Here is a 21,354-nt window from a genome sequence, read left to right on the forward strand (position 1 = left end):
AGGCCATGTAACCTCATAACCTGGACATTCTTGCTGCAAACCCGCTCCCACATTGGCAGAGAGATACAAAAGCCTTAAAGTGCGTAGCACCAGGCTGAAGGACGGCTTCCTGTCTGTGGTTATAAGCCAAATGAATGATAAAATGGACTCAACCTCACAATGTAACTGGACGTGACCCTGCACCTTATGTCTATCGGCACCGCACTTTCTCTGCAGCCATAATGCTTTGTTACAGTGATTATTTTGTTGTATATCAGCTCAATGTACTGTTGGAATGTATCAATCTGTGTGGATGGTACATCAGGCAAGATTTTCACTGTAGCTCAGTACATGATGATAATAAACAAATTTCCCCATTTTAATTGTGTGGAAATATTAGACAGACTGAGCTTCTGCTCTGGAACCACAGAAGGAAACTGAACTGTTGTCATTTCTGTGGAAAGCAAATATATGGAAAATACCTCAATCTCACATTACGATCTGCAGTAACTGGGATCAGGTGACCGGTGGTGGGTCTCCCATATCAATATCAGAATCAGGTTTAATAGCACCGGAATGTGTCATGTTGTCCCTGCGGTAGCAGCAGAACCTAATTCATAATAGTTTTGAAAAATTGTGATTTAAAATAAGAATATACATATATATAGTACAAAAATAGAGAAAAAAGTAATAAGCTATTTTAATTGTGTGGAGCAATTTGACTGACTGGGTGTTGCTTTGGAAATTCTGAAGTGAAGCTGAACTAAACTTTACACATTTATGAGAAGCTCAGATAAATACAAAAGGCTAAATTCTCACATAAACGGGTCAGACACCCAGAAACATTGGCAGCACTTCAGCACCTCAAAACAGTGGAATGAAACATGCAGAAACTATTGCAGAGAAAAAAAAAACATTGTCCACGCACAACAGAGGACGTGACAGATCCGGATCTCACTGCCTTGTCTGAACGGTGAAAGATGAAGCTACACGTACACGTAGAGCAGTAACCCGCAGATGCTGCAGATCTGCAGAAAAACGTGAACAGGAACCGGGATCAGGTGACGGGTGGAGGGACTCCCTCCTGAACTGGTGACTCTGCTCCTCGCCCCTCACATGCTGCCCGACCCATCCACCGCATTCCCCACATTATTCCATATCTACCCCAGATACATGATTATTTTTCCACACCATATCTTCCCCGATCCTTTTCCCTCCACCTCCAGGTCACAGAGTCACCGGCTCAATTCCCATCCAGGTCCAAAACATAACTCAGACGCAAAAAGGAAATGTTCACGTTTCATTTAAATCAGTTCTGTGTTTATAAACACTGATTTCTATTCACATTCCTCCAGAGCCTTGCTGGACAGGAACACTGAAACATCAAGTGAGAAACAGCAGGAGGCAATTCAGCCCCTCATAACATATGGCGGCTGCTCACCCATCTCAGCCACGTGTTTCTGCCCGATCCTCATTTCCTCCACCCCTTCGGACTCCACACATCTGCCGGCCTCTGTTTTACGTGCGGACGATCACTGAGTCCTCACCGCCCTCTGTGGAGGGGTTTTATAAACATTCACCACCCTCGGAATGGAGACATTTCCCCTCATTTCAGTCCCGCACAGTCGATCCCTGTTTCAGAGACTGAGATCCCTGGTTCAACCGGTAATGATGTTGTGCATTTCAGTGTGTTCACCTCTCAGTCCTCGATTCTCTAAAAGAAAGGGTTATCACATTTGATCTTTCCTCATATGATGACCCCACCACCCCAGGGATCAGTCTGGTGAATCTTCATTGCACTCTCTATAACAAATGCTCTCTAACCTCTTTGTTAATCCTCTGTGGAATTAATTTCCATCTTCTGCAGCCCCGTGTTGCCCCGATCACTCACCTCCCACCCCTGTCACTATTTCCACCTTCCCACCTCCCCTCTCACCTGGATCCACCTCTCACTCCCCATCTCTTGCCCCATCCCCACCCCTCACCTCTTTTCTCTGACTATTTCCCGTCCACTCTCAGTCCAGAGGGAGGGTCTCGGCCCGAAATGTTGACGGTCCATTTCCCTCCACAGATGCTGCCCGACCCACTGAGTTCCTCCGGCAGTTTGTTCTTTGGTCTGTATAACCCGTGTTAGTTTGGGGAGCGGGATTTTACACCATATTCCAGCTACAATCTCAACAAAGCACAAATAATTGTCACTTTGCCCGGACCATTAGCCCCGCTTGCAGGGCAACAGTCTGCCGGTGTTTGCCCCCAATGTGGTGAATCTCTCTGCTCGACAACACCGTGGGCTCAGATATTTCCACGGATGAGCCCCTCCTGTCCCCACCGGGACAAACATACTGTCCGCCCCCTCTCTCACCATCTTCATCCTGTCAATAAAATCCCTCCCCGGGGAACCGGCATCGAACCGACGGGCCGAGCGGTCTCCTCCTACCTCTCAGCGATACATCAGACTCCGGCCGCGGGAGACGCTTCACAAACGCCCCAACTTCCCTCGGAGGGAAATGGAAATAAATCAGAAAGCGGACATTTACTTTGAGGTTTTCTCCGCTCTGAGGAGGCGGTCGGCGCTCGAGCGGGAGACGAACTCAGCGGGGTAACGCCCACTCGGCATGTCCGCCTCCGGGACTGGTTGTAACCTGTGATTGACATCGCTTCGCACCAATGGGAATAGCGCAGCGCCTGAATCCTCTGTTGACAGCGATGGGGGAAGGGGCTGGTCACGTGATTATTAGCCCAGCCGTTAAACCGATAAAGCTCGAGCACAGCAGCGCGTGGGTGACGTAAGACACCGCGCACGTGAGGGCAGATCCCGGTGTGGGGAGCCCATGTGTGACGTCAGGCGTCTGGGAGGAGGAGCTGTGTGACGTCACCTGTGGGAGAGCGCTGGCTTTCAAAAGCACCTTAATGGACCTTTCAGTGGGACAACAACATTAATCCCGGGTTTCATCACTGAATCCAGTGTTGTGGGATGTAAAGTCCCCTGTTATGTGTCCGGCTGTGCCGTGTTGTTGGTGGAGTGGGCAGCGTGGTGTTTGTCTCGATTCGGGTCACAACACCAGAATTGCCAGCGGGGTCCACACACAGTGTATTAGCGAACAGAAAACCTCTCGTCCCTGCAGTCTTTGTCTCCTGGTAAACTCAACACCCTGACAGTGTGGACCATAGATACCCCTTCCTCTCAGTCAGGGAATCATTCAGACAGCTGATCGTTGTGAGGAATTATATTTATTCGTCATTAAAGTTCACCCAGATTCGTTTGGACGGATTTGATGCGGAGTTCGGGGTGTCGCAGTGAAAGGGCCGGACGTCCGAACTCTCTCCGTTGTCCAAACATCCTTCCAGGTGAGGCGACACTTCACCTGTGAATTTTCCGGGGTCGCCCGTTGTGTCCGCTGCTCCCGATGCGGCCGCCTCCACACTGGTGACACCGGCTCCTCCGCAGTTGTGCGGGGTAGGCGTGTTTTGTTTTACCGGGGGTCGATATTATTGTTCCCTTTTGTGCCGGAGGGGTGGATTTGGGGGTTGATGATCGGGAAGTCGTTCTTTTTTATGCAGGGGGTGGGGTGGGATTTGATTTTTTTTCTCTCTGAACGACTTTCATGCTCTTTCTTTGTTTCGTGCTTCTCTGGAGAAAAAAACTCAGAGTTGTTTATGGAGACCTACTTTGATAATAAATTAACCTTTGAACTATCCGCTCCGAGCGGGACTTCCGGTGTCCAAACATTTCAATTCCGATTTCCATTCTCGTTCCGACGTGTCAGCCCATCTTGTGCCAAGACGAGTCCACCCTGAGTGTCCAGGATCAGCAACTTATATTCCGTCTGGGCATCCCCCCCCCCCCCCCCCCCACCACACACACACAACCTGATAGCATAAATATCGATTTCTCCTTCCGGTGAACAAATTTCCCTCACACCCCTCCCTCCCTCTCTGACCTTTCACGTCCTCTCACCTGCTTATCACTTCTCTCTGGATCCACTGCTCCATCCCTTTCTCCTATTCTCCACTCTCCTCTCCTATTAGACTCTATTTTCTTCTGCTCTTGAGCATTCCCACCTACCTGGTTTCACCTGTCACCTTCCAGCGAGACATTTCCTCGCCCGCCCCGATTTTATTCAGATATTTCTCCCATCCCATCTCAGTCCTGAAGGAGGGTTCAACTGGAAACGTCGACTGTTGATTCTTTTCGATAGATGCTGCCCGGCCTGCTGAGTTCCTCCAGCATTTTGTTTGTGTTGCTCTGAATTTCCAGCATCTGTAGACTTTGTCTTGTTTGTGATTTACCTCTCCGTTGTCCCTCCCGCCTCCGTCCACTGGTCCCCCTATAGGGACATCTGGCCACGGCTGGTGCAGCCCAGAACCTCCTGCTAAACGCAGGCGCAGGGCCGACCGTAGCTGTCGCCGGCGGTTCTTCTGTTCAGGATTCCGTGAAGATGGTACTGATCTCGGGTTTTTGGAAATCGGGGGCTGCCGTGGAAGAACAAATTTGTGGGCTGAAGGGCCTGTATCGTGCTGCAGGTTTTCTATGTTTCTATGAAAAGTGTCGGGAACGAGCTCTGCCGGACGGCTGGAGGCTCCGGGCTCTCCGGTCCCGCAGCCCCGGTTTTAGCTTTGCGTCCGAGGCCAGGCTGTGGGATCAGTTAGTTGTGGTTCCCAGGCGAGGAGGGATATGGGGTGAAAGGTATCTGTCTGTGTGTGTGTGGGTAGAGGTTATAGGTGGACTGTGGGTGTGGGGTGAGAGGAGTGACTTTCTGGGGGACCGTATTCGGAGGAGTTGTTGTTGTGAGAAAGTGGGATGATCGGAATTTCCGTGACCGGGTCAAATAAAGTTGTAAACAGGGGAGGATCTGCTCCGTTGTGTCGGACGCTCGCGTGTCCTTTTAGGAAGCAGCAATTCTCTCTGCAATGAATTACTGTCTAATTTTGCTGCCAACATTGTGTTTGTTACAAAGCCCCAGTGTCTGGCAGAGCTGTCACTGTAATGGGCTGTTGGTGCAGATTGGGATGGCGGTGGGGTGTCACGGACCTCTGTATCAGAGAACGACACGGGTTTCTACATCCTCCTGTGAGATATAAATGTCCTCACAGTGGATTCGGATCAGCTGGCATATCTGGAGTTTGCAGAGGGAATAGGGAAGGGTCTGAGGAGAGAGAGTTTTAATCAGCAAACCATCGTCCGGGGTGGAGGGGTACAGGAGCTGTCTGATAGATCGTTTTACAGAAATTGTGTTTTTATATAATCTCACAGATAGTGACTGAGGAAGGAGCTTGTTGAGGGAGGATACCCGGAGGTGAGCAGGTCAGATACCGTATCAGGAGAGTGACGGAGATGTGATTTCCTGTGTCACGGGTATAGACAGTCGTCTCAAGTGAGGAGTTTGTGTGGAGATGCAGCTTCCCTGGAGATGGAGGAAAGAGGACACACAAACAGGTGGAACCAGCTGTGGGAAGACATGGTTTGTCAGTTCTGACGACGAGCTGAATGTACCATAACCTTCAGACTGAATCAGAAAACCATTCTGAGGGTATTTGAAATGTCAGAGGCAGGGGAAATGTGATCACATGTCTCCATCAGACCCTCAGTGAGATGGTCCCAGTTTATAACATGCAGGGATGAAAGCACAGTGTTTGGGGTCTGATTTAATCACTGATTCTGACACAGTGAGAGGGTTAGTTTTGCTGTAAGGCAGCAACATTAACGGAAGAAGACACAGGAACTTCACCAATTGCCAGTTGTTCAGCAAAAGTGATCAATTGGTATATTACCTTGACAGAAACAGATATTCACAGTGGGGAGAAAGGGGTTCAGTCTGGTTCAATTCAGGTTGGAGAGGGGTGTGGAGTTTTGAAATCAATGCCTCGTGGTGCCACCATCGTTAATTTAGCATGTCCGGAGCAGTGGATCACACAGCACGGAAACAGGCCTTTGGTCGGCCATACCTGTTCTGACCATCCACTCACTGTCTACATTGGTCCCATTTATCAGCACTTGGTTCACAGCCGACTGTATCTCGGTAGTTTCAATGCTCATCCTCTTCGTAAATGTTGTGAAGGGACCTGCCTCCACCACCACCTCGGGCAGTGTGTTCCAGATTTCAGCTACCCTCTGAGTGACAAATCTCCTCCTCAGATCCCTCTAAACCTCTTCCTCCTATGCTTAAATCTGTGACACCTCTGCCCCAGGATCGGGGCTGATATTGGCATCAGTGAGGCCTTTGATAACGTTCACATGGTAAGTTGCTGTGGAAAGTCAGATCACACGGGATCCAGGTAGAGCTGGCTCACTGGATGCACAGTTGTCTTGATGGTAGGAAGCAGAGAGTGATGGTGGGAGGCTGTTTATTGGACTTGAGGCCCGGGCCCAGTAAGGTTCCCCAGGGTTATAACCCATTGCTCTCATTATTCATTGATATTTAATGATATTTGCATTTGCACAGTTGAATTCGATGCTTCACTTGAACTTTCATTGATCCTTTTGACTATTCTATAAATTTGCTAAGTGTTCCTGTAGGAAAAACAATCTCAGGGTTGCAAGTGGTGACATATATGTACTCTGATAATAACATTTACTTTGAACATCAACCATTGCTACTTGCCACCTGGATCAATAATCTGTTTAAGAATGTACAAGGTACGGATAGCAGGTTTGCAACAAGTTCAAACAATTACTTTTTCTGGAAGATATTAAGTATAAATTCTCTGCTCTGTTTCCTTCTCCGCACTCGACCACCCACTTACCTGTCTTCCCTCTCTGCCCCATCCTCCCGCTCACCCTGACATTGGACATACAGTCAGGGTGAAAGTGAATTATTTTGGGGAACCTGAAGGGGAATTCTTCACTCAGAGGTTGGTGAGAGTGTGGACTGAGCTGCCAGTGGAAGTGGAGGGTGTGGGTTTGATTTAGACACTAAAGAGGAATTTGGGTGAGGACGTGGATGGGAGGTGTATGGAGGCTCTGGAGCAGGTAGTTGGAAATGGGCAGTAACAACAAAAATCAGGTCAGCATTGACTGGAAGGGCTGGAAGTTTCAGTGCCGCTTGGCTCTGTGATTCTAATAATATTGTGATTTGTAATTTCCACATTTAGTACATTGCTACTAATGTCTGAACCCAGAAATTTACTCAAATAAGAACTGAAAGACTCTTGACTGGCTACAGAAAGCGTTTACAAGCTGTGATACTTGCCAAAGGGGGTGTTACTAAACACTGACCATGCAGGGTGCCCAAACTTCTGCTTCTGGCCCTTATCTTTTTTTGCTATTTTGAAACTGTAAAAGATGTGATGCACCATCAATAACTCTCTGAGCTGTGAGTCGAGATATCGGCGTTTATTGACTGGAAGAAAGAACAAGCAGCAATTGACCACCATGTTACATCCTGGAGACTGAGGCCAGGGCTCAGGCCTCAATCACCTTTATACCGGGGTCTGTGGGAGTAGCCACAGGAACAGTCAGCGGGGGGGGGGGGGGGGGGGCGGGGGGGGGGGTGGTGTCCAGACAGGTATATGTAGTTCACCACAAGATGGAAATAAAATGTAATCTTGCTTAAAATATTAAAGAAATGTGTCATCTTTAACTTTATGCCTTTTGTAATCAGGTCATCTTTTACTTGCTTAGCTATTTACATTAACAGAAATTTTGACTAGGGGTGCCCAAATTTTTGCATGGGTATATCCTGTGCCTTCCGAATTGCTTCCAAAAATTCCAGCCATTGCTGCTCTGTTTTCTTCCCTGCTCGTGATCTTTTTAAATCAATTTTGATCAATTTTTCTCTCATGCCTCTCTAATTCTTTTTATTCCACATTTGACTTTAACTTCTCCTTCTCTAATGTCCGGGTGAATTTGTTCACATTAAGATCACTTGCCCCGAAGGGTTCTTTGAACTTCAGTGACCTAATTAATTCCGGTTCATTACAACACCCAATCCAGAATAGCTGATCCCCAACTGGGCTCAACCATGAGCTGCTCTAAAAAGCATCTTGTAGGCATTCTAGGAATTCCTTCTCTTCAAACCAACACCATCCTGATTTTCCTAATCAAGTGCATGACAATCCCCTATGACTATTGTAACATTGCCCTTTGGCACGCATTTTCCATCTCCCATTGTAATTTCAGGACCTCATACTTACTACTGTTTAAAGGTCTCTGTAAAATTCCCATTAGGGATTTTTTTTTAACATTTGCTGTTCCTCAATTCTACAACTTCCAACCCTTTGCCACCTCTTTCTAATGATTTTATCTAATATTTCAGAGCCACACCACCCCACTACCAGCTTGTTTTTGTCTTGTTCTTTCAATAAATATATAAGTAACTGAGAAACAAGAGGACCTGCAGATGCTAGAAATCTAGAGAACTACACACAAAGTGCTGGAGGAGCTCAGCATGTCAGGCAGCATCTATGGATGGGAATCAACATTTCGGGCCAAGACCCTTCACCGGGACTCTTGATACCCACAAATCTGGTATATCAACAAGCAAAGAAATAGAAAGTAGTGCGAAATAGGGAAAACCTTTGAAAAAATTTAGTTCACACCTTAAGAAGTCCTGTCAAACAGAGCTCACTAGTTAACAAATACAACAAAGGCAATAAACACTTTCTTCAATACCGGCATTGACTTATTAATAAGAAAAATATATTTGTCCCATTTCAATCAGTAAAATTTACAAAGGTAAATAAGAACTTTAGAAAGCTTTAGAAAAGAGTATTTACACTGAAACTCACTTAGATTAACATGACCCTGGACAGAAGGAGGAAGAGGAATAACACACGAGGAAAGATCACACAACAGTCAGGTAAAACTTCTATATTTTCAAGAAAAATGAACTGGATTCAGCACTCCATGTGTGTATATACAGTTGTGATACGGAATACAGATCAGAAAAATTAACTGAGAGGCCAACTCAGAAAAATAAATCATCACTCTGGAAGAAATCATTAGCAGGTGGTATGAGTATGGCATCGCAACAATCTCAGCAGATGAGATGTTGACAAGGAAGATGTTGACAAGATGTTGACAAGTTGGACTCCTCTTACCAGAAACAGAGGGGTTCCTTGCAGGAATACAAGACAAGCTGTTTAACAAAAGGGGAAAATAAAATCAAAAATACATACAATATTGTTTGTATTTAAGGCAGTAAGTGCTGGAAATGCCAAGAGAAACCAGACACAATCCAACACATTCCAGGATCCAGCAGGAATTTAACTCAAACTGATTACTTATAAAGATAAAATATCATTCACCAAATTCTTGCTTTAAAATACTGACTCATGATTGCCCTCCATCACTTCAGACAAGCCTGTAAGTTCAAGCCTGATCCAGTTTTACAGTCAAAATCTTACAAATGATATGATAATCAATACATTGTTACAGATAGGACAATCTATAATAACTATCCAGACATAATATTACAGGATAAACAAGCAGGAACAACACCCTCAATAATTGAAACCATTCCAAACACATAGATGTCACACGGGTATAGTTTGTTAACAGTCAAACCACCAAAAGATTTTCTCCATCAATCTGCTTCCAAATGTTGCTACTCTGTCATTTGTTGCCATACCCCACTGCTGATTCCCTTCTCCTCATCATATGTTCTTACCCCAACCATCTTCCAGAGCTCCAAACTCTGCCCTGTGCAGATTTGTCTCTGGTTTCTGACCCTGCTCCATTGAACGTCCTGCTAATGGTTTACCATTCTGCTTTCAGACTTTGGAAGACAGTGGTGTTTTCTAACAACCCTTTAGAAGCAGAGAAAATGACCAATAATGTGGTAATGAGCCATGAGTAAGGAGGGTAACTCCGAAATTAATTCTTCCTCAGTCCAGAGATTTCAGGGGTAAAGAACATCTCAGACAGAACTGCAGTCAGCTTAACTTCTTCAGTCTGCAGAGAATTCAAGGGAAACCTCTTCACAAACAGATTGGTGACTGTTTGGAACCCATCACTACAGACAGAGGAAGAGGTGAACAACAGGGGAAGATTTAAGAGGACTGTCCTGGAACAGAATCACTAGCAGGGTCCAGCCAGCCTGAGTTGACTCTCTACTGTACAATAGGTGTAATGTAAATTCAGTAAGTACCAAGGACAGGGTTTAAAATGGAACAGATTTATTTGTCTCAGATGCAGAATATTAAACTCCTGTCCCAGTAAAGTTGAATGCGCAGCAGGAGAATCTTCTCCCATGCCCAGTGACCAGGGTGCAGAACTGGGCGTGGTGAGCAGCAGCAATAATTGCAGAGTTCAGCACTTACAGTCACTCTCAAAATAGCATTCAGCAATGGTGATGGACAAATATCCAGCATGAAGCTTATTGAAACTTTCTCCCCAGTGTGAACCCGCTAGTCTGTCACAAGTGTAACACGCTGTAAGGTTTCACTGCTGATGTAATGGTTTCTCTGTAGCAGCAATATTTAGGTTATGACTAGTGATAACAGGGTTTTGGAGTGCAAGGCATTCCGATGGCAGAATTTTTTTTTTCTTGTGAGTCTGGAAGAGAGATTATTGTGTTTTTTGCTGGGGAGAGATGAGAAGATGTGAACGGAGAGTGGGGGCCCTTTTGTCTTTTGATTTTTTTACTAACCCTATAGTCAAAGAATGAATTATAAAGATCAATCATTAAATCACATACTGTGTATCATTTGTTATTTCAGGGTACTTAGTTATAACATGGGACACACCACACAGCATCCACCCAAACGAGATTTCTTATGTTTGACCGGGCTGAGTGGCTATCACCCCCATATATTAAGCTGCTAGCCGAAGCGAGATTTACATCAGGTTAGATGAATGACTCCTTTTCCATGTTCACAGCAGCTGACTCACCTCTTCCCATTGTGAACCAGGTAGTGTGTCATAAGGATAGATAAGTGAATGAATCCCTTTCCACATTCACAGCAGGTGAACTGCCTCTTCCTAGTATGAACTCAATGATGCACAATTTGGTTGATTTGGCCGAGAGAAACTTTTCCCAAAGTCTGATCAGTTGATCAGCCTCTAATCAGTATGAACTCGCTGGTGTCTCTGTAGTTGAAATGACTGAGTGAATCGCTTCCCACAGTCTGAGCAGGTAAACGGCTTCTCCCCAGTGTGAATTCGCTGATGTACCTTCAGTTGGGGTGAACAAGTGAATCCCTTCCCACAGTCTGAGCAGGTAAATGGCTTCTCCCCAGTGTGAATTCGCTGATGTACCTTCAGTTGGGATGAACTAGTGAATCCCTTCCCACAGTCTGAGCAGGTAAATGGCTTCTCCCCAGTGTGAATTCGCTGATGTACCTTCAGTTGGGATGAACAAGTGAATCCCTTCCCACAGTCTGAGCAGGTAAACGGTTTCTCCCCAGTGTGAATTCGTTGATGTACCTTCAGTTGGGATGAACTAGTGCATCCTTTCCCACAGACTGAGCAGATGAACGGCCTCTCTCCAGTGTGAACTCGCTGATGTACCTTCATTTGGGATGAGCAAGTGAATCCCTTCCCACAGACTGAGCAGTTGAACGGCCTCTCCTCAGTGTGAACTGACTGGTGTACCAGTAGTGCGTGTGACAGAGTGAATCCCTTCCCACAGTCTGAGCAGGTGAATGGCCACTCCCCAGTATGAACTGACTTGTGTACCAGGAATTCGTGTGACTGAGTGAATCCCTTCCCACAGTCTGAGCAGGTGAATGGCCTGTCCCGAATGTGAATTCGCTGATGTTCCTTCAGATGGGATGACCGAGTGAATCCCTTTCCACAGTCTGAGCAGGTGAACGGCCTCTCTCCAGTGTGAACTCGCTGATGTACCTTCATTTGGGATAAGCAAGTGAATCCCTTCCCACAGTCTGAGCAGGTGAATGGGTTCTCTCCAGTGTGAACTCGCTGATGTCCCTTCAGTTGGGATGAGCAAATGAATCCCTTCCCACAGTCTGAGCAGGTGAATGGCCTCTCTCCAGTGTGAACTCGCTGGTGTCTCAGTAGGTGAGATGCCTGAGTGAATCCCTTTGAACATTCCGAGCAGATGAACGGCCTCTCGCCAGTGTGAACTTGCCGGTGTGTCTGTAGTTGACATGATCGACTGAATCCCTTCCCACATTCTGAGCAGGTGAATGGCCTCTCCCCGGTGTGAACTCGCTGGTGTCTCTGTAGTTGATATGACTGAGTGAATCCCTTCCCACAGTCTGCGCAGATGAACGGCCGCTCCCCAGTGTGAACCAACTTGTGTCCCAGGAGGTCGATTGACCGAGTGAAGCCCTTCCCACAGTCTGAGCAGGTGAATGGCCTCTCTCGAGTGTGAACTCTCTGATGTACCTTCAGCTGATATGACTGAGTGAATCCCTTCCCACAGTCTGAGCAGGTGAACGGCCGCTCCCCAGTGTGAATTCGCTGATGTACCTTCAGTTCCGATGAGCAAGTGAATCTCTTCCCACAGTCTGAGCAGGTGAATGGCTTCTCACCAGTGTGAACTCGCTCATGTACCTTCAGGTTGGATGATGAAATGAATCCCTTCCCACAGAATGAGCAGAGGAACGGCCTCTCCCCAGTGTGAACAAACTTATGTCCCAGTAGGTCGGATGACCGAGTGAATCCCTTCCCACAGTCTGAGCAGGTGAACGGCCGCTCCTCAGTGTGAACCCGCTGGTGAGCCATGAAGTCAGATGACCGTGTGAATCCTTCCCCACAAATTTAGCAGATGACCAGCCTCTGCCCGGTGTGATATACTGGTGTGTCCACAGGTGGGAAGACCGACTGAATTCCTTCTCACTCACAGAGTAGGTGAATGGCCTCGTCCCAGTGTCAACTTGGTGATGTCCCTTCAGTTGAAATTTCCAAATGAATTCATTCCGACTGTCTAAGAAGATGAATGGGTTTCCTCCCTTGTTTAAAATGTCAGGCGTGCCAGTCAGTCAGATGATTGAGTGAATCCCTCCCCACAGTCTGAGCAGGAAGGATGATCGAGGAAATCCTTTGTTCCGCTTCTTAAATATCTGGATAGAGACAGCCAAACTGGTGTGTGGTGTTCGAGATTCCCATAGATTAATTCTTTGTCATTTTTAACCTGTAAAAAGATATACAAAATCCATCAATGGGTGTAGGACAACATTTCAGATGAGATCACTTGAGTTGTCACGGTGTGATCTGGCAACACACTCTTACAGTGAAGTTCAACCCGAGTTGGAGAGAGAAATCATCTTCTAACTGGGCAGAGAGCTGGTATCTGGAATGACCACTAAACTCTCAGATGTTCTTCCTGTGTCTCTAAGAATGGGGGATTTCTGCCATCTCCAAACTGTGACCTGACTCAGTTTGACTCTCTCCATTGATATTTTTCCCTGTTTACTGAGCTGCATGGGTGCCTGGCCCCACAGCAACTTAAATACTCACACACAAAAAGCCAGCAGCGCATTCCATGCACCCACCACTCTCTGTGTAAAAAAAACTTACCCTGACATCCCCTCAGCATCGATTTCCAAGCATCTTAAAACTCTGCTCCCTTTTGTTAGCCATTTCAGCTCTGGGAAAATATCCTCTGGCTATGCACACAATCAATGCCCCTCATCATCTTATACACCTAAAAAAGGGTCTTAACATAAACAAGGACATTACACATTATACGTGATTGAGTTCATCTGCACGTTCACACAACCTATGTAGCAGACCTGTAACAGGTAATGAAGGATTTTCTCACCAAAGCTTTTGCACATTGTCCATATGTGGTTTGCTTACTAAACTATGCTTTAAAAAGTCAGATTTGCAAATATCACTCCACTTCTTCCCACTTGCAAATTCTCCAGCAACTTTTGCATCGCCACAACACACACAGGTAACACCAGTTTCTATATTGGACATAAATATTTCCGCTGAACCCACCAGAGGAATTGAGGATATATTAAAAAAAAATCATTTTGAACCTATGTAATCTCTGACTAAAAGAATAATTGGTACTGAATAGGAATTTTGAACTGAAGTGAACTCAGTCTTCAGCATTTAGCTAAGACAGGCTCAATACCAGTTCTCTGCAGCTTGCAGAGAGACACACTGAGAACTGATAACATTTTACATTGTACTCTCATTAGCTGATAACATTATACATTAGCTGATAACGATTGTTCTCTTGTTTGAGTAAATGGAGGAGGACTCAGTGATAGGACAGGAATGAACTTCTGTTTGAAATTAAGCCAGGGCCTTGCAAAGGGAATAACTGACAAGGACTGGACAGTACATCCACCTGTAACTAAAACCTTGATTTAGCAAACTCTCAATTCTAATAATTACGTTTTGCACCAACAGACTTGTTGGGTGTACCAGTTCAAATAACATCTTGCAAAAGTAATGTATGGGCTTGCTATGTACAAGTATACAGGGTCCCAATACAGGGAGTGCCAAGCAGACGGGCTGAGCAAATGGCTGGACCACTCTGGGGACTGCAGAGACTGACCGGGTGCCCAATAGTTATTTTAATTTTTGTCGCTGTCCGTTAGTTCCTTTGCAGGTACAGTCCCTCGTGGCAGGAGGCAGATCTGCCATGTAAATTAATCAATTGCGCAGGATGTGCCAGCCGGGTAAAGTTACCCGATTGATAATTGAGCAGGAGGCTTTGTGCCGAGTAAATGATAAAGAGAACATGGGTCAATTGCAGTCGATTTAGAGTTTTCCAGACAAGGAAAACGATTTTCAAATGTTGAGTGCAGCGCTGAATAAGAAATTGGGGAACAATATGTGGCCACTGGGGGGGAACCTGGGATATTACCTCATGAGAACAAGCAGTAAATTTGATATGGAAAATGAACTGTGGAATGAAGTGGAAATTGTGGTAAAGGGAATGGAAGGAAAAGCAGATGTGCAGTGGAACAGTATGTTATTAGCAAGTTGGAGTAAGAATGCATGTGACAATGGGATAGAGGTATGACCTGCAAAGGTTGGGTGATGCTAAAAGTGAAGTGTGAATGGGTGCATGGATGCCGAAAACGAGAGCAGGAAAAACAAAGTAAGCAAACCAAGGCCGGCCTAGATAGGAGAGAAGGGCAGGAACATCAGACAGACAGACAGATATACTTTATTGATCCCAAAGGAAATTGGGTTTCATTACATACTGATAGGGAAACAAGGGATCCCAAACCCATGTCTGTCATACCAACCCTGTTTGAGGACAGTGACCATGATGAGGAGTGGGCACCACCCGTACCTCTCCTACCTTGCCAGGGGCCAAGTGCACCCATTGCCCCAAAACCCCAATGGTGACTGCTCGGGAAACAGGGAAGGGAGGTTCTCTTTATTCTCAGATCCCGAATGGGAATACTGAGGATTATTTCGAGACAGGGAGGGAAGAATCCAATAAAACCACAGAGTTAATGGCTCCACAAAGACAATTACCCACCCGAATGCTGCCCAATCCACGAGCAGGAGGAGGGAGAGCCCTCAGTGATTCCTGTGTATGCACCCTGGAAGCCTCAAGAAATGATAATGATCATGAATCAGGCCCCAGACAGAAGAGAAAACCCAGCACAGTTTGCTCAGTGCGTCCGCAGTACAAAAATGTTTACTGCGACTCCACAAGATTTATTTGGTCTCTGCTGCATGACGAGGGGTGAAAATGGAAGGCAGATTTGAGATACCAAAGCTATCAGGAGTTACAGGTGGGAAAACATAATGAGAATGAACAGACAGGCCAGATTATTCAAGCCTTGGAAAGGGCTCTCCAACAACCTGTAAACATCACTAAAGTACTTGAATGCAAACCTAAGCCTGGGGAATCAGGACCAGACTATTGGGAGTGATTTGTGGCCTGCTACGGCACCTGCACAGGAGACCAAACATTTAATGATTGGAATCTGTCCCCCCAGTTCAATACCCTACTGCTCCAATGCTTACCAACTGAGTTAGCCAACATGATTAAAACAAATAATATGGATTGGCCTGACAAAGACCGAAATCGAATGTGATGAGCTTTGACATATCATTCTGACCCGACTTTCGAATCCTGATCAACCCTGAAGGGAACTAATATTAAAGGTGACTATGTTCAGTGGAAAGGAGGATGTGAGTGGGCGACATCTGGGGATCAGAAATGGGAACAAAAACCTACCAACGGACAGGTGGGGACAACAACCCGTTTAGAAATTGACAAGCAAGGATGCCTCCTACTGTGAGTTCCACCCCTGAGGAAGAGCCCAATGTAATATTGCAAGTTGCTGGAATTTCATTTCTGTTTATGGCTGATGTGGGGGCAATCACAACCACTCTCGATCAGGAAATAGTATTGGAAAAGGGATTCCAGCTATCATACGCTACAATCACTCTGTCTGGGTTCGATGACACGGAACACACATATTCACGTACATGACTACGGGAAATAATTCCCACTACGGCCTGCCAGAGATGCTGAGCTCTGACAATGGCCCACACTTTGTGGTGAAAGTAAACAAATGGGTATGTAACAAACTAGCTATCAAGCAACAATTCCACTGTGTACACCACCCACGGGCCGCTGGCAGAGTGGAAAGAGCCAATGGCACTCTGAAGAGTAAACTGGCCAGACTAACAGTGGAGACTGGACTCACTCGGTTGAAGGTCCGACCATTAGCCCGAATCCACATGAGGGTTACCCCACAGAGGAAAACAGGGTTGTCACCAGCTGAAATCATTTCTGGACGGCCCATGAGGACACCCTGGGAACAAAGTCTCAGGATTAAAGCCAAAGTGAATAAGAATAAGGAACCTTGGTTCTCGATGGATATTGGAACTCTGATAAAGAAGAGAGAGATGCATGACATGTGTAAGAAACAGGGAGCAAACAAGGTACTTGAGTAGTATAGGAAGTGCAAAAAAATACTTCAGGAAGAAATCAGGAGGGCTGAAAGAAGACATGAGGTAGCGTTGGCATTCAAGGTGAAGGACAGTAAGAGCTTCCACAGGTTTAGTAATAGCAAAAGGATAGTTAAGGAATCAAATTGGTCTTCTTGAAGATCAGAGTGGTCGGCTATGTATGGAACCAAAAGAAATTGGGGAGATGTTAAATGTTTTTTTTTGTTTGTGTCTGAATTTACTAAGGAAACTGGCATGGAGTCAATGGAAATAAGGCAAACAAGTATTGAGGTCATGGAACCTATACAGATAGATGAGGAAGAGGTGCTTGCTACCTTGAGGCGAGTAGATAAATTTCCAGGACCTGACAGGTTATTCCTTGGGACCCTGAAGGAGACTAGTGTTGAAATTGCAGGGGCCCTGGCAGATATATTTAAATATCATTATCTAAGGGTTAGGTGCCAGAGATTTGGAGGATAGCTCATGTTGTTCTGTTGTTTAAAGCAGGCTCTAAAAGTAATCTGGGAAATTATAGGCTGGTAAGTTTGATGTCGGTCATGGGTAAATTATTGGAAGGAGTACTAAGAGATAGGATCGACAATTATTTAGATAGACAGGGACATATTAGGGAGAGTCAACACGGCTTTGTGCATGGTAGGTCATGTTTAACAAATATATTAGAGATTTTCGAGGCGGTTACAAGGAAAGTGGATGAAGGCAAGGCAGTGGATGTTCACATGGACTTCAGTAAGGCCTTTGACAAGGTCCCGCATGGGAGGTTAGTTACGAAGATTCATTCACTAGGTATACATGGTGAGGTAGTAAATTTGAATGGGAACTGAGAAAGGGAGAAGTCAGAGAGTGGTAGTGGAGGATTGCTACTTTGAGTGGAGGACTGTGACTGGTGGTGTGCCACATGGATCAGTGCTGGGTCCAATGTTATTTGTCATCTATATCAATGATCTGGATAATAATCTGGTAAATTGGATCAGCAAATTTGTTGATGATACAAAAATTGGAGGTGTAGTGCACAGTGAGGAAGGTTTTCAAAGCTTGCAGAGGGATCTGAACCAGCGGGAAAAATGGCAGATGGAGTTTAATACAGAGGTATTGCACTTCGGAAGATCAAACCAAGGTAGAACATTCAGTGAAAATGGTAGGGCACTGAGGGGTGCACTAGAACAGAGGGATCTAGGAATACTGATACAAAATTCCCTAAAAGTAGCATCACATGTAGATAGGGTAGTAAAGAGAGCTTTTGGTACTTTGGCCTTTATAAATCAAAGTTCTGAGTATATGAGTTGGAATGTAATGGTGAGGTTGTATATTGCATTAGTGAGGGGGAATTTGGAGTATTGTGTGCAGTTTTGGTCACCGAATTACAGGAAGAATATTAATAAGGTTGAAAGAGTGCAGAGACAAGGATGTTGCTGGGACTTGAGAAACTGAGTTACAGAGAAAGGTTGAATAGGTTAGGACTTTATTCCCTGGAGCGTAGGAGAATGAGGGGTGATTTGATAGAGGTGTATAAAATTAGGATGGGTATAGATAGAGTGAATGCAAGCAGGCTTTTTCCACTGAGGCTAGGGGAGAAGAAAACCCAGAGGACATGGGTTAAGGGTGAAGGGCAAAAAGTTTAAAGGGAATATTGGAGGTGGGGGGGGGGGGGCTTCTTCACAACTGGGTCTGACTGGTACTGGCATAACTGGTTCGTCTGGGCACATTCTGTCTCACTCCCAACTATTTTGTACCTTCCTTTGCACAGGTATGTAATGTCTAAAGGACCAGTGTTTGAGTAAATGAGACTCACCAGACTTTCTCCTGACTGAATCAATGGAAACCCTGAGTCAGATGGGTCCTCTCCAGTTTATGCTCTCAGTTCTCGGGCTGGTTCACTTGTTGCTGTTCCCTTGTCTTCAGTCGTGGTTTTTCTTCCAATAAATCTCTCACTGCAGGTCTAACTTTAACATGAAAGATAATGAAGCACATTAACAATGAAAAGGAGGACCAAACATATCTGCTTAATGTTACTAGGAACAAAACTCACTGAAATTTAAACATTGAAGGAAAATATAACGATCTCAGTGAACAATCTTTTATTGTCCCTCACATGACACAGACGATATGGAATAAGAAGGATCCATCATCCAGTCACGGTAAGACATACGACACAGGAACAGAATTAGGTGATTCGATCCATCTGGTCTGCCCACCACTCAACCAGGGCTGATTTTTATTCCAACAGCATATTCCTGCCTTCCTCCTGTAACCCTGAAGCTACTCAGCAATCATCAGTATATTAATCGGTCAAAATAGACCCAAATGGCAGCCTCAAACAAATTCTGTGGCAACAAATTCCACATATCAGACATCTTTAAGCCAAAAAAAATTTCTTATCTCAGTTTTAAAGGGAAGCATCTTTATTCTGAGACTGTGCTGTCAGATCACAGACTCCCTGTCTGATGGAAACATCCTCTCCATGCCCACTGTATCCAGGCTTTTCAGCATTCGGTAGGTTTACTTAGCCATACACCCCTCCACCACCCACACTGTCCCTCTGAACTCCATCGAGCACAGGTCCAGAACCATCAAGTGCTCCTCACACATAAAGCCGATCATTCCTGAGATTATTCATGTGAACCTCATTAGCAACAACTGCATTGGCCACATTTCCAGGGATAAAAGACAAATTGGTTCCAGCAAGTTGTGCTTCCTTTACTGTTATACTATCACTCCATTTCCAGATTAAAACAGGACCATTTCAGGAAATTTGTATTACAGATCTTGTCTTGTCTATACTGGACCGACCGCCGTCGCTGGGCTTGCAGGAGTAACGTGTGGCTCTGCTCTGCTGCGTGGAGCTGAGGCTCGAACCATTCTCCCCCTGGACTTCCCAGTCCCTCGGTAAAGCAGGCAGTGAAATAAAGATCCCCACAACCTGGGACGTTCTCCTTTCTCACCCACCCCAGTCCGGGAGAAGACACAACAGCCATAAAGCTCCAGGACAAATGCGAGGAGCTTCAGGAAGCGAGACGAGTTCGGGGAAGTTAATGGGACTCAGTGGCCAAAATCACACCACGTGATCTGGCGTCACGACGCGGAGGGCGGGGCGAATCTGCGACACACAGCCTCACGTGACCTGTCGGCCGGACTTCCATTTCAATTCTGAGGAAACAGACAGCCTGGGCTCCTGGTTTGGATCGTTCAATGCAGATTAAGTGAAGTCGACACATTTCTGACGAGCCCAGTTAGTTGGGAAACAAATGAATTCCTGGCCCTCAGTTCGGGGCTCACGGCCAACATCGGATCTCCCCGCTCGGGATCGGTCTCAATACTCACCGATGGGAAAGTGATATCTTCGGCCCGCAGACAGTGATCTCGACGGAAGAGACGAAAGTCTTTCCCGAACACACATCCGACCCACTTCAGCTCTGAGCGGAGAGGATAACACCGTTCACCCGGAGACTGTGAACATGCGCGAAGAGATTGTTACATCATCGGGAGGCGGGGCCTCGGAAACAGACGCGCAGATGCTGCACATCTGCGGTTAAATGGGAGGGGCAAACGGGATCACGTGTCGGGATTGGTGACACCCCCCGCTCCCCCCCCCCCCAGGCAGAGACTCCAGCTACTCATTAGTCTGTGGAAAGAAGCAAACTTGCCGCTCACATCTCCACTCACCTTAAATGTATTAGACATTTCAACCCCCAGGAAAAATATATCGTCTGTCCACTCTATCTATTCCTCTCGTAATCTTATAAACGTCCATCCAGTCTCACCCCAGCCTGCGCCGCTCTGGAGAAAACAACACAAGTTTGTCCAGCCTCTCGTTATAGCTCATGCCCTCTAATCCAGGCAGGGTCCTGGTAAACCTCTTCTGCGCCCTCTCCAAAGCCCCGACATCCTTCCGAGAATGGGGGCGACCAGAACTGTATGAAACACTCCAGATGTGGTCTAACTAGTTTTATAAAACTGTGAAACGAACCAGCAGCAATAGAGTTCACACCGGAGTCTGGTTTTGATGTTAAAACCATTCTCTTTATTAGTATATAGTAACTTAATGAAATAAAGGAAAGTTGACAGTGTTAAGTGTATATATGTGTAAATGTAATTCCCAGAATATCGAGGCTGATGGAACAAAGCTTAGAGTCTTGAGATGATAAAGTAGGAAAGTTCAGTAATCCATGGAATAAATGATGGGACAGAGATATTTGTAATCCAGGGTGAAACGTAGAGAAAAGGCCGTTACTTCAAAATAACCATCGACGACGTTCTTATCCGCTGAATCCGTCCACATACGAGTCATCAGCGAAAGTGACCTGTCACAGGAATACCGTCTTCCAGGGGTTACCACACAACATACCCAGGCAAAGGTTAACACAAGATATTCCACAATCCACTCCTATGGATTATACGAAGTGACAGCCACAGACTTTCGTTGTGTTTCCGTGTACCGATGATCAACCCACTCTTGTGGGCATAGGAGAGTTCCAAGCCTCAGCTGCGACTAACTGAAGCGATCAGCTTTTCCAGTCTCTCTCCCTCTCTTTAGACTGGCCGACTGCCTGTCTGCAGATCGCTCTCTCTCTTAT

At 45.9% G+C, this 21,354-nt stretch overlaps 1 protein-coding gene across 2 annotated transcripts; it reads right to left on the bottom strand.

Annotated features, from left to right (window-relative positions):
* Positions 1–8,773: 8,773 nt before the first annotated feature.
* Positions 8,774–20,242, bottom strand: LOC132389054 (zinc finger protein 420-like). 2 transcript variants are annotated; one of them, XM_059961466.1, is made up of 3 exons: positions 20,102–20,242; positions 18,573–18,723; positions 8,774–13,016 (listed from the first exon to the last, which is right to left on the bottom strand). In XM_059961466.1, exon 3 carries the CDS (start codon positions 12,605–12,607, stop codon positions 10,982–10,984), a length of 1,626 nt encoding a protein of 541 aa, XP_059817449.1. In that variant the 5' UTR covers positions 12,608–13,016; positions 18,573–18,723; positions 20,102–20,242; the 3' UTR covers positions 8,774–10,981. The 2 variants fall into 2 exon arrangements, with proteins under 2 accessions (XP_059817449.1, XP_059817450.1); XM_059961467.1 differs by having other exon boundaries at positions 18,573–18,719; positions 20,102–20,195.
* Between the last annotated feature and the right edge of the window lie 1,112 nt (positions 20,243–21,354).

The sequence above is a fragment of the Hypanus sabinus genome, unplaced genomic scaffold (genome assembly GCF_030144855.1).
Source record: "Hypanus sabinus isolate sHypSab1 unplaced genomic scaffold, sHypSab1.hap1 scaffold_467, whole genome shotgun sequence".
NCBI classification, from domain to species: Eukaryota; Metazoa; Chordata; class Chondrichthyes; order Myliobatiformes; family Dasyatidae; genus Hypanus; species Hypanus sabinus.